The sequence below is a fragment of the Peromyscus eremicus genome, chromosome 5 (genome assembly GCF_949786415.1).
Source record: "Peromyscus eremicus chromosome 5, PerEre_H2_v1, whole genome shotgun sequence".
Lineage (NCBI taxonomy): Eukaryota > Metazoa > Chordata > Mammalia > Rodentia > Cricetidae > Peromyscus > Peromyscus eremicus.
This window is the reverse complement of record NC_081420.1, coordinates 27,691,221-27,705,505: the sequence shown is the minus strand read 5'-3', so window position 1 is coordinate 27,705,505 and position 14,285 is coordinate 27,691,221. Positions and strand designations below refer to the sequence as shown.

At 43.1% G+C, this 14,285-nt stretch overlaps 1 protein-coding gene across 2 annotated transcripts in view; it reads right to left on the bottom strand.

The window, feature by feature from the left end:
• The window catches only part of Lyrm4 (LYR motif containing 4), a 115,369-nt gene that overhangs the window by 21,969 nt on the left and 79,115 nt on the right, over window positions 1–14,285 (bottom strand). The window contains exon 3 of one of the 2 annotated variants that reach the window (XM_059263166.1): window positions 1,279–1,469. The exons of the other annotated variant lie outside the window; for it this stretch is intronic. Coding sequence (XP_059119149.1) covers window positions 1,279–1,469 — 191 coding nt within the window. The remainder of the gene's footprint in view (window positions 1–1,278; window positions 1,470–14,285) is intronic. 2 annotated transcript variants of the gene reach the window in all.

The window sequence follows — 14,285 nt, the reverse complement described above, 5'->3', positions numbered from 1 at the left end:
AATTGAACTCAGGACCTCTGGAAGAACAGCCAGTGCTCTTAACCTCTGAGCCATCTCTCCAGCCCTGGACCTCTATTTTAATCCTATTTCAAATACACACTAGGAAAAATTATATTTGTGGTACAATGAAAAATGTAAACATTTGCCTATTATTACATTTATTAAAATGGCAATACTCTTGAAGTTATGCTTTAGAAGAATATTATTTCCAGATACATACATACTAAAATATTTTTCAATGGAATGATAAAACCTTCCTCAAAATGATACAGGAAGATGTTGGCAGATACACAGGTTAAAAAAAGTTGTGGCCCTGTTCATGTAACTGTCAAAGGTGCTGGATGGGTAACATGGCTTATTAGATTATTGTCTTGTGTACATACTCAAATTTTCAGTAACAGAAAGTTAAAAAACAAACTCTCAGCTATTGGAAAGTAAGGAACAGGAAATCCTCACCTCCTTCACTGTGTTCCCAGGACACTGCAGAGTATAGATTCCCTGCAGGTAAGATTTTTATGGTAATCAATTGAATTAGCTCCCTAGGTGGGGCTCACTCTGCATGCCTCAGGCCTTGTTTCCTTCAAAGACAAGACATTTCTTTTAAGTTTTCCTGCTGAATCCACTCAAAAGCATTTTTTACCCTTAGAATTTGAAATAAACCTGATACTACTTTTTGGGTGTGTCTGTATGTGGTAAGATATGTATGTGCATATATATATATATATATATGCACACACACACACACACACACACACACACACACACATATTTCTAGGGCAGAGCTGTGTGGCAAATGTGGCATGTCCCCATAGGCTCACCTGTTTAACTCCTTGGTCCTCAGCTGGTAGCTCTTTGGGAAGGTAGGAAGCAGAGCCTCACTGCTGAAGGGCATCCCTGGGGGCAGGGCAGACTCCTAGGCTTCACAGCTCAGCTGTGCTTCCTGCTCCCTCTCTGCTTTCTGAGTGCAGATGCAATGTGGCCAGTGCACTTCTTGCTTTCTGTACCACGATGGACTGCATCTCCCTGGAACTGCAAGCCACAGTTAACTTTCTCCCTTAAATTGCCTATCTCAGGGCATATTTTCTTACAGCAACAGGAAAGTAACCAGTCATCAGCATCATCAGCGCTATGCATTCTAGAGCATGTCACCCTTCCTAACTGAAACTGCATCCCTTCAACACTGAGCTCACTACGTTCCCCTAGGTCCCTGTGGCCACCATTCTACTTTTGGTTTCCGAGTTCTACTACTCTAGAAACCTCAGGTATAAGGGGACTCACATAGTATGTGCTCTTTGTGACTGCTGTATTTCCCTTGGCATAGTATTTTCAGGTTCACTCATCTTGTAGCTTGTATCAGAATTTTTTCCCTCTGAAGGCAGACGTTTCATTGTGTTGCCAGACCACTGTTCTCCATTCACCTGCTGATAGACTGTTGAGAATGATGTTGCTCTGAACACTTGTTCAGTTCCCTGAAGTATATATAAAAATGGAGATGTGGGATTATATGGTAATTCTCTTACATATTCTTAGATTTAACCTGTTCAAAGTTTACTGCTGCCGTCTGGAATGGGGCTGGACTGGGGAAGGAGGAGAAAGTCATATAATATCATAGAGAAAAGGATGGGCTTTGTCTGAGGCAAAGCTGATTACAAGGCTTTTTTTGTCAATTGCTGGGTAATCACTTAACCCTGAAGCCTCAGAACACAGAATGAGATAATACCAGTCTCGTGGAAGTTAGATAGTGTTTATATAATGCCAGTGGCTAGAAGGTGGCATTCAATGAGTGGCCCCACTCAACAGATTCATTTCTTTGCAACAGCCCTCGGTGTTGGCTAGGGGGTGACTGCCAAAGGTCGTTGCCACAGCCTCTCCTAATGGACAGCTACATGGCTCTGAGTACCTGTGCTGTGGGGAGACCAGGCCAACTGTCCTTTTCTCATTTTAAAGGACTCTTCACAGGAAGACCTTTTCTATCCACTTAAAGTACAACGGTTTTGGGTATATTTATACTTTTGCATATATTACCATAATTAGTATTAGAACATTTTCATTACCTTTGACAGACACATTACACTTGTTACCTGGCATCTTACTACAGTTTTAATACATATGTTTCCTTAAATAAATGGAAGATTTTAATCCCCATTCTTTTCACTGAATGTTGGCAAAAGGCTGGAAACCAAATCTCACTACCAGCAGTATACAAGGCCTTGGTCATGACTGGATGTCACTGGGTGAAGCTCTTGTGACTACACACGTCCTTCCTGATGACGTGATCCTGGTGGGGTAGTATTTTGTCAGAGCCTGGGCCATGTTTATTTCTAGAACTATGAGCCAAAATATACCTTTTTCATCATTTATATCAAGTAGCCTGAGTCAGGAATTTAGTTGTATTATTGAAAAGCTGACTAATACATGACTCCTCAGACTTCTCAAATACTCTCAGGCCCTGCCAATGACTAATCTTTCCGATTCTTGTCTATTCTGTTCATAAAAACAAAACCATAAGTATATAGTCCTTTATGGATTTTTTTTCATACAGCATCATGTTTTCAAAGGTCATCTTTTTAACTCTTTTTCATCACCAAATAGTATTTCATTGTGTGAAAAACAATATTAAACTATTGTACTAATTTAATATTCAGTTATCTAAAGGAATGATGATTCTAAAATATATAATTTCTAAATTGCCACAAAACCTTATATGGTATATGGTAATGGTTATCTATTATGTATGGAACCCTACTGTGTACCCCACTCAACTCCAGAGAAAATACCAAGGTGTGATAGAAAGCAAGCTTGTGCTAGATATGACCACGGGCTTTAGGATGGAGATGGAGTAAGAAAAACAAACACAAGTCAACGAAAGTTCAGAGTTAAAGAAAGGAGATTTTGGGACATCATATAGGAGCAAGTGCTAGAGGTGTCAGAGGACAGCTGAAAGCTAGAGCATCCCTCCTGTGAATCTACATGGTCTGCTCTCCACAATCAGGCTAGAACTCTAAAGTGATAAGGTCATACAAGAGTCAAATGAAGGTTCTCAAAAGAACAATATCAATGCTGAGTGTCTACTACATTCCAGACACTTAAGATAGGCACTTGAATTACAGGAAGTAATGTCTTTTAATATTTAACGATAGGAAATAGCTATTAATGTCTTTTTAAAAAAAGATTTATTTATTGTGTAGTGTTCTGCCTGCATGTATTCCTGCATGCCAGAAGAGGGCACCAGATCTCATTACAGATGGCTGTGAGCCACCATGTGGTTGCTGGGAATTGAACTCAGGACCTCTAGAAGAACAGCCAGTGCTCTTAACCTCTGAGTCATCTCTCTAGCCCATAGCTATTAATTTCTATGTTCGATGTATATCCATATTTTCTTTTGTAGTAGTTATTTTTCTGTTGCTGTGATAAAATACCATAACCCAAAGCAACTCATAGTTTATTTTGGCTTATAGTTCCAGAGGGGGAGTCCACAATGGTGAGTATTGCATGAAAGCAGATGTCCAGAACAGGAATCTGGCTCATCACATTTTAACTGCACACAGGGAACAGGAAGAGAGGAAGAGGTAGTGGGATGTATGGGTCGGTGGGGGCTCTAAACTCTCAAAGCTGTCCACTCCCATTGACATACTTCCCCCAGCAAAGCTGCACCTCTTAAGAGTTACACAACACCCCAAACAGCACCACCAACATGTCCAAATACATGAACCTATGGAAGATATTTCCCACTCAAACTCCAGTGCATCCATATACTGTGGGCACCTTGGCTGGCCCGCTGGCTACTATGAATGGTACTGCAATGAACAGGTGAGCGCAGGCATCTCTTTGAGATGCTGTTTTCACTGACTTTGGTTCTGTACCTACAGACGCATAGCTGGGCCATCTGGTGGACTGATTTCTAGTTGTTGAAGGAAGCTCCATATTCTTTTCTATAGGCTTCTACTAGCAATGCATGAAACTGTCCTTCCTCTGCACCTTCATCAGAATTTGTCTTTTTTATAATAACCACTCTAACTGGGGATGAGACAGCAACTCACTATGGTTTCCATTTACATTTTTTCTGATGACTTCTCATGTTGAGCATTTTTCACATACTTGTTGGTCATTTATATATACACGACAGGGCACCATTAATCCATAAAAAGAATGATATTCTCTGACTCATAGCAACATGGGTAGGACTGGAGGACATTTGCTGACTAAAGCCAGCTATTTACAGACAGAAAAACACCATGTATTTCCATTCATATGTTGAGGCTAAGAGTTGATCTTGTGGTGTAGAGTACAACATAGTGGGTATCAGAAGCTAGGAATGGTGGGGTAGGTAGAGAGGGGTTGGATAATGGGTATGAGCATACACCTTGATAGGAGGAGTGAGTTCTATTGTTCTATCACACAGTAGAGTCACCACAGTTTATAACAATATATCTCAAAAATATGCAGGAATCTCAATGTTCTTAACAAAAAGCTTATTTTGATCATTACATACTGCACACAACTATAAAAGTATCACACTGTACCCTGAAAACATGCATAATTATTTGTCAATTAAAAAAAAAAGCCAAAACACCAAAACCTCTGTGTTGGAGGGCTAGGAAGACAAAGGTGTAAATAGCTAGGTCTAACTAAATGACGACAGTAAGCAACAAGCAGAACTGGCCAGATAGGCCTGCTAGCCCAGTGCACATGATCTTCCCAGGCACCACATTGTACTTTCACCTCATTTAACAGAGAAAAAGAGTCAAAGTTCAAGCCCTCTCCTCACCAGAAGCATGGCAAATGGATTGTTTCTAAAATGCTGGCCAAGACAAGGCAGACTGCAAAATCAGTCAACTGAATATCAGGTCCTACCCATGACAGAGATGACCGTGAATTTACAAAAATTCAACTGGAGCAGGAGACAGAAGAGGATTAGGTAAAAGCATGCCTTTGGCTGGTTTTAAGATGCTAGTATTGACTGACACATGACAATCACAGCTAATATTACACATGACTTTTTTTTTAAAGGTTTAACTGACATTTGGTAGGATTTATAACTTATTACCTAGAGGACAAGAAATATGCACATATATCACATATATCCCCAAAGCACACTGGTGTCAGCACTGAGAACAATATTATATATAGGATACATAGGCTATACAGGCTTAGACAAACAAGGAGAGGATGTGGGCTCTGGGCTTTACGGATAAGAAAATCTCCATGTTTTATAGACATTTACATTTGTGGCTGGTGACTCTACACCCAAGGCCTCAAACTGGGCTCAGAAAAGCCACTTAGCTTCACTGACTTGCTCTTGTGTACATGGAAGGCCAGCCTCTCCTACCTGGTTGCTCCTGGGATTCTTGTTCATTCACCCAAAGTCTGGTAACAATGTAATGTGTAATTCAAGATGATTCAGGTGTCAGATTCTGTGTCATGTGAGCTTTAGCATAAGTAACAATGAAAGAGTGATAAACTAAACTGTAGACACAGACCCTTTCCTTATTGCTCATACCATATGCTGGAAGGAAAGCTTTCCTAATGCTACCTTCTACTTCCTACATAACTAGCTCCTTAGATTAAAAGCTGATCAGCATGCTTTAAAAATAGCTAGTTTTATACTCAACTTGCTGGTATCCATAGAAATCATATCAAGGACCTCAATGTGTGATCATGGCTACCTTTGTTTACAGTATGTTGGAAGACTTTTAGTCTTCCAATGTAGAGTTTTTAATGTATGAAAACCTACACTTAATAAAATTAAAGGCACTTAATACATGTGAGCAGACACACTGCCAGGGACACTGGGATGACCCCTGGGAATGTAGGAGAAGGGAGAGGTAGGGGGCTGATGTCGCTCAGGTCCTCATGGTTACACATTTTGGTTAAAAGAGATCACATGAATAGTAAAGCGCACAGCTGTCAGGAACGGAGTTTTGGCTTCCTCTGCCACTTAACTTGTCCCTTGACTTTGGGCAAATACCCTTCCTCATCTGTAAAATGCCAGGTGTGATGGTTTCACATGCCCCAGATGACCACAAAAGCCACTCTGCATCTAAAGTTCCAATATGAAAACGTCTCAAGTAGCCTAGGCAAGAGCCTCTGCATCTGGGATTTCTTCTTTTGCAGGCTCTTGCATCCACAGTATTGAACTGCAGAAAGGAACCCCAGTCTGTGAAAATGCATACTGACTGACATAGGACACGAGAGGCTCCTAAATTTTACAGAGTAGGAGAGTGAAATTAAGAACTGCTAAGGATGGCCACGATCTCAATGTACATGGAGGGACTTTAGAGATCATGAAGGCATTTGAGGGAGGAGGTATCTTAGACTTTGATGGAGGCTTTTCCAAGTTTTCCAAGACTTTGACAGAAGTTATACATAGCACCACCACTGGGGCATATGTGAAGTATAAAGACAGGATAATGACCAAAGCTCAGGTTTTTTTTTTTTTTTTTCCCTCTCTTCCTTCCACGCTGGAGATGCACATAGCCTTGCACATGTCCGACAGGCACATGATCCACCACTAACTGAGCTCCACTTCCCCACTCTCTTTCCAATGGAGCATGTGTGGAGTTCAAGGGATAATTACCAAAGTTGGCTCTCTCCTTCCACCATGTTGAGTTCCAGGCATCAACCTAGGGCTTACAGGGTTAGTGGTGTGTGCCTTCACCAGTTTCTCACTGGGCCCCAGTCTTTTTCTTTCTAGGATGAAGAAAATAAGGCTAAGAGTGCCTAGTACTTGATCAGATTGCAAATTAGAGAGGGATCAAAACTAAAGCTGCCCCCATTGCTCCAAGTCATCACCCACTGAGGGTCAGTGGCATGTTCTCTTTGGTTATCCACGTGTGCAAGGAGCCTACAGTAATGTACAAACAAGTCTGGACAGACTTGTGCCCTGTATGCTCCTCTTACACTTACAGTGTTACTTTAACCTTCATGGAGACACTTTCACTCAGCCTGGAAGGTCCTGTGACTCTGACCCATGCCCCTGACAGCAGAAGTGATTCTACGTGACATTGGAGGTAATGTGACTTCTGCCTGGCTCTTTCTTGGATTTCTATACCCGGGAAGCTGCCATGCTGTGAGGAAGCCCAGGCTACATGGAAAGCCCATGCTTGTGTGTTTTGGATGAAAGCCCTGGCCTGGCCCTCAGCTGCCAGCCAGCACAGCTGCCAGATAAGGGAATAAGAGGACTTTGTTGCCCAACTTTCAGGTCTTGTAGCAGACTCTGGTCACCCCAGAGTAACATGGGGCACCTCTGCCATGTCTGAATTTCTGACCTGCCGAAGTAAAGTGTGGTACTAAATGAAGACTGTTATTTCAATCCACTAAATTCAGACAGGCAGGTTTTTTCCCCCCCTGTTTTCAGTATATACTTTTTATTAAGAGCAAATCCAAGAAGTATACGGTCAACTGAATTGTTTTATTTCCTACAGTAAAATCTCTTTTAGTTCTTTTTTTTTCATTTTTCTTTATTAAGAAATTTTCTACTCACTCTACATACCACTCACAGATCCCCCCTCCTCCCTTGAATATTTCCTGCTTACTATTTCATGAACCCCCAAGGAGCTGAGATGCCACATGTATTGTTTCAGCACAGAAAAGACCAGCATATTGCCACTTCATGTTCAGATTGGCATCGGGGTGATTCTGATTCACTTCAGAAGGCTCAAGTGACATCTGTTAGTGCACCAAGGCCTTCAGTGGCCATACTGAAGAGGCCAAGAACTACACTGCAAGCAGACCTTTGCTGGCTGGTTGTAGGTAGGTGATGTTCAGGATTCTGGCTTCATTGATGTAATATGTTGGTGATGACAGTTCAAAGTCCCTGAGAGGTTGACAGTTACAACAACAGGACCCATTTATAAGGACAAACTGAGTAGTCTTTGACCTTGAGATGAAGGATGGCATGGGGCCTTAATCTAGAGGTCTCAGAAATAGCACACAGCTAGAATAAAGCCAAGAAGAAGAAAGTGCCTTTGTCATCCTTCTCTTTTCTGTCACACTTTTAGAGTGCTGAGATGTCTCTCAGTAACCCTTGACTACAGGCAATTAAACTTCAGTGTGGGTAAAGTTTTGCCGCAGAAAAACCTGAGTGTCAAAACACTATGGACAGGGTTGTGGTAGGGCACACCCAAGATATGAAGTAGTTAAGAATTTATCGCCGGGTGGTGGTGGCGCACGCCTTTAATCCCAGCACTCGGGAGGCAGAGGCAGGCGGATCTCTGTGAGTTCAAGGCCAGCCTGGGCTACCAAGTGAGTTCCAGGACAGGCGCAAAGCTACACAGAGAAGCCCTGTCTCGAAAAACCAAAAAAAAAAAAAAAAAAAAGAATTTACCAACAGAAAACAATTTTTTTTTGGCCAGCAGATGGCAGTAGAGGACCTTGGAAGTGATTCCAGGAGCCGGTTCTGAATGCTGGCAGGTAGCTCTTAACAGCTATTGTATAAGTGATTTATGTATTTGGATTCTGCTCAATGTTATATATGCATTACTGAATAAAACATTCACAGTGTATTTTCCAGCAGCAGCTGAGCTCCAATTCCAAGGTTCTGAGGCCTAATTCCCAAGGCTCAAAGGAACTCCTGACATCAAATTGCTTTTCTTCCCTGAAGAGCTGCTCCACACCCCAGAAAAAGAAATGCTTAGAGCTGGGGAGAGAGATATGGTGTGACCATATCGTCAGAGTGGTCTTACAGAGTACGTGTGAGGAAAAACAAATGCCTGTCAGGCAGTTTCCTTGAGGATAAATCACGTGGGGCCTCCTCATGCTGGCAGTTCCCTAATTTCCTTCTGACTGAGCCTTCTCAGCACATCTCGCATCCTGGCCCTGGGTGAGGGAATGCCTGACTCAGTTTGCACAAGGAAGAGTGGATTTCTATGAGGCTCATGATTTTCTCTATCTTTTCCCGAGAATCCCAGCTGCCCACAGCCATGGGAGCTGGGAAATCTCTTCACTGTTCCAAACAACGCCCAGTTAGAACTGTCTAAATGCAGGAGCAGGTATTCATCTGGGTGTTGGAGTGTGGTACTCACTCTGAGGCTCAAGGCCTTCCCTACTGGCCTGCACCAGATGACTTCTCAGTCTGGTACTTGGCGTCATGTGAAGTGTGATCGTCACAGGTGCTGGAGCAGGCCATGAGGCCAATGTGGTGCCTCAGCATGATGGGTAGGCCCACAGAGAAGGAAAGACATCTTATTTAGAACAATGAGAGGCAGAAAGACAGGCTCTCTTCTGTCAGGGAGACAGCATCTAGAAATCAGGAAGTCCAGGTATATACCTGCAGGAAACACCAACCTGCTATTTCAAACATGTGGCCAATTGACAGGCAAGAGTCTCTCACTTCTCACATATATTTATGTTTACACAAAGGAAAGACAATGCAGTTATGGTTAGCAGTGCTAACAGCTCACATCTGTCCACTTCCTCTAGACCAGGTGAACGCCAACCAGTCTTAATGCATCATGGCATGTGGCTTGTATGACTGTTCTATACAGTTGGTCTGTTAGCCTCATTTTGTAGGAGAGGAAGCTGAGGTCTGGAGATGCCTTAATTTCATATAGCTGATACCTAGGAGTCAGGACTGAAATGGGGTGAACTAAGACCCAGAGTCTTCCTGATTCCTGCCAATGTTCTTCATCACCATGACAGGGCGGGTGATAGCTGTGGTATTTCTCAGCGACAGCTAACGCTTTCTTGTCCAGAGTTTTTTTTTTTAAAAAAAAAAAAGCTCCATCTACAGGGGAAGCGATTGGTGGGGGAAGAAATCACAGGAGAGATGACAGCGAAGGAGCAGAAAATTCATTTCATGCCTTCATTCCTCATGCATATTGATAGGCAATGCTCCAGAACACCAGAAACCCACCAATACATCTTTAATAAATATTTACCACCTGTGGTCTCATTTATCCCCATGGCTTCATTAGCAGTGCTCTCGCAGCATTGACTGCCTGGCCAGAACTATTCCTTGACCCCCTAACCCAGCATAAACAACGTGTATACTGTCCCTATCATCCACGCACCCTTTCTGCCAGCACTCAAATCAGCTCTTACGCTGGGTCTTCCCCGGATATCATGCCTCCATATCAACTCTCTACAATTACATTTCCTCATTACCACAAGTTCTAACACATTTTGTATTACTGCTTTACTACCTAAAACATTTTAACTCCCTCTCACTGCATGTGGTGCTTCCAACACTGTCTTCTGACCCGCCTGCTGGGCTGGAGCACAGGGTGTCTACCCACCTCCGTGTCACTGCTTGCTAGTGTAATGGCACTTTCTTCAGGCCTAGTAAACAAATGCCGGTGACACCGCCGAGGCTGCCTCTATCAAGATCAAGCCCTGCCCTTAGGATTAGACTTTACTGGGAACGAAGGCCTGTGCCAGCGACACTAGTCATCATTCAAAAATCCTGAAGGAGATACTGCTCTTCATTTTTATCAGTGAAAACTGAAATGCAGAGGTCTTGTCCAGGGTGACAGAGCCATGGATCCAAATTCAAATGTATGTGTCACTAATGTCACCAGGCAATACCTGCTGTATGTGTTGAATGCAGGTTCCCAGACCCCTTGTAATGGACCCACTATGGTAGATGCTGCTGCTGACGACCCATTCCAGGCTGTCCTGTTTCCTCTTTCCCCTCAAAGTACTAGGGTGTTCAGTCTCCCTTGTGCCCCAGGGAAGTCCAGTGTCTGTGCAGCCATGTGTCTTGACTGATATGATCAGAGTGGTTGCCCAGGGAATGGCTTGGGCACAATCCTACAATACAACTGCTAACAAAACTAGTGTAGAGGGCAGTTGGGACCTCTGGAAAAGCTTTATCCTCCTCTAGAGGACACAACCATGTTAAAAAACCTAAACACAGTAAGTACGTATTAAGATGTCACACTGTACCCCATAAATAAGAATGATTACTATGTGCTATAGTGGAGCAGATTCTTCTGGGTTGGGCAGCGCTGCTTTGGTGACCAACACAGACTGACCACAGGCACGACAGTGAAATAAGCAGAACCACCTAGTTGATAGTAGGGTCCACAGCAATGACAAGGCTATTACCATTTCCTGGTGGAAGGAGGGGGCAGGTGAGGAGACCTCACTTGGGTCTGGCTCCTTCCTGTGCCAGCTGAACTCAGAGGAGCTGCTGCCAGAGAACACAGGGGGACTTCTTCGTGTAATAGCTGCTTATATCACTCATGCTTCTGTAAATAACCCTAATAAATCCATGGGTTCACTAAGTGGGACTTGGACAGAACCCTTCCTTGGTGTGTTGGGGCCCTCATTATTAATGGTGAATATGTATCCTCAAGAAAACTTAGATAACATGTCATTTAAAACAAATGATAATAAAAAAGAAAACAGGAGTTACAGATCTTTTTGTTTTGACTGATGGATATTGCCAAATTGAAGCTGTCAGGTCTCCAATATTAACTATCCCAAGATTTGATCTCATATAAAACTGTAACATTCTTATATCAGGAATTTGATGGAGGAGAGGGAGAGGGCAGACCGCAGTCATTTTGGACCAATTTGCAGAAAAGCACCAGAATCAGTGTGAATGTTCCTGGCATCATTTGTCCACTGTGGAATCATGCTGTGACTTTTTCTGAGTTATTGCCCTGCTCTAAGCTAGTCTGTATTGTGGGAAACAGTGGCTTTTTTTACAGTGGCTTTTAGGCTGTGCCTCACCCTGGCAGACTCCACTTTACAAAGCAGCAGTTGGCTCCATTTTGATTGCAAATGCTGAGGCAGAATGACTCTGCACCTTGTCTGTGCACAGACACCAAGTGCAGTGTGAACCACAAGGAAGTGATTGAGGAGAAACTTCTTCATGTAAGTAAAGGTGCTACCTATGAACTACCTGAAGTAGACTGGGAGCTTGCAGGTGCTGGTGCTATTAAAATTCTATCAGCATAGATCCACGAGACCAAAGCAGGGCCACTCCCTCACCTGGATAGCACAGAAAGAGGGGTACCTAATACTGTGATAGTGAGAGCCCCCCGCCAACTTGTCAACTGACCATCTGGTGCCTGTGTCAAGGCACTGATAGGCAGAGAACTTCTGGCTGTCCATAGGGCTTAAGCTCACTATGTTCTCAGTGCCTGATGTGGCCCATTTGGCTTCTGATAGTCCATTCACCTATGCACTGAACCTGGTACTATGTCTTGCCTTAATGGTCCTGCACTTCAGGCTCTGGGCACCTCAGCAACTCTGAAGCTGGATTCCTCAACTTTTAGGAATCCATCTTTAACCCTTTCATAGTCACTCACTCTTTGTATCACTGTCTGAAATGTGGTGTGAAGGGTTAACAACAGCAATTAATACAGGAATAAAGCTGAAGTTCTGCCTTCATGTACGAGCTACAGCAGCAGGAACACATCACTTAGTCTTGGAAGGTTTGATTTCTCACCTGTAAAGTCACAATAATTCCTTGGGATCCTCTAATTAGATCACATGTACACCAAGCATTAAGTAAGGCCTTAGGGCACTGAGACAGACTCAGTACACACCTGTTTATTTGTCCATGTCTTTCTGAATGGTTTTTTCCCACTTTGAACTTTCTGTGAGAATTGTTTGTGCTGTTTTCACATTCCGGTTGGATGGTAAAATCTAGGAAGACAAGACCTTTTTTGGGATTCACTGTTGTACTGCACACAGCCCCTTAGCATCTAGCAGAGGTAAGAATCATGCAATGCATGAGTAAAACTACAGTTACCATGTTACCAGAAATGGGAAAGAAAAGTTACAAACACATGTATTTTTCTGTCATTGTGACACAGTACCTGAGAAAGTCAACTAAAAAAGCAGTCTTTTTTTTGGCTCCAGCTTTCAGGAGTTTCAGAAACCCCTGATTTTCTCTGTTGCCTCTGGGCTTGTGGCAACAGAACACACCATGGCAGAGGAAATCTGTTCACTTCCTGGTGGCTGGTATCCAAAGAGTCAGGATGGGGCTAGGATTTCAATACTCCCTTCAAGAACATCTCCCACAATGGTATAACTTTCTTCTACTAGGCTGTACCTCCTAAAGGGTCCACCATCTTTCGATAGCACCATGGTCTGACAACCAAGCCTTTGGAGAAACAATGCTATTGAGAGTTAGGTGGCTTGCTTATGGCAAGTAAAGAGTGGAAGGCACTCAATTCTGTGTCTATCCTGTGCTACATTTCCTAAGCGATAGGACAAGGCTGGCCGTTTTGTGATACCAGAAGCATTTCTTAGAAAAATGTTACCTTCCCATAATACCTCAAGTCACTCAGGGAGGTATCCACAGACAATAAGCAATTTGTAACCTGACAAGCCAGGCACTGAGCCTCTAGTGCCCTGCATGGCCTCCTAAATGAAGCAAGGAATGAGAAAAGTCATCTCATTATCTGTTATCCTAGTTGAAGAAAGCAAGTTTATCTTATTCTACCTAGGTGTGCCTGGCACTATCAGGCTGTCATCTCTGGCCTGGTTTGTCATCTCTGGCTAGGATGTCCACTCATAACCCACCATCACCCCCCACCCCCGCCTTCTCCTATATATGGTTTCCTAAGACGAGGACTGACACTCTTATTACTCAGCTCTTTGAATGTGGGAGACTATCTTTCTAAAGTCTGCTCTTTTGGGTCTACTCTCCTGGGGGCTGGGTCTACTTCTCAGGCAGGTGAGGCAACTGGTTTATATGACAAGAGGGCTAGCATTCTCTCACTAATCTGTACTGATGAACTAGGTGAAGATAAGAAGATTCTGATTACTAATCTCTAGACCAAGACTATGACAACTGATGGTATGTCTTTCATATGTTTACTTGTGATATCTGGACTCTCAGGCTCCTTAGATGGAACATTCACCTAATTTTGAATCCCTGTGTCCCCACAATTGGCCAAATACACTACTTTTTTTAAAGTTTTGTTTTCATTGATAATCTTAAATTTGGTGAAGAGCCCAGGTCACAACTGTGTGTCTGACCACCTTGGTAGGGAAACTGGGCATCTAGAACCAAACAGATGAGGTGCACCATGAAGTATGACCTTGAGAAAGTTTACCTAACCTCCCAGGGCCTCAGTTTCCTTCCCTGTAAAAGGAATTACCAACAGCATACACTGTGCCTCTGTCATCATGGGTGGTTCAGAAGCAAGTGAACAATGACAACACTCCCACTGGAACCTATGCTTTCAAACAAGGGGCTCATCAAGATCATCCCTGTAATTTCCTACACATACATTTTGATGTACAGTGAGAGCTGGGGAACACTGTTGCGCAATACTCAACAGATCTAAGAAATTATTGATGTGCTTAGAGCCACTCATGAACAC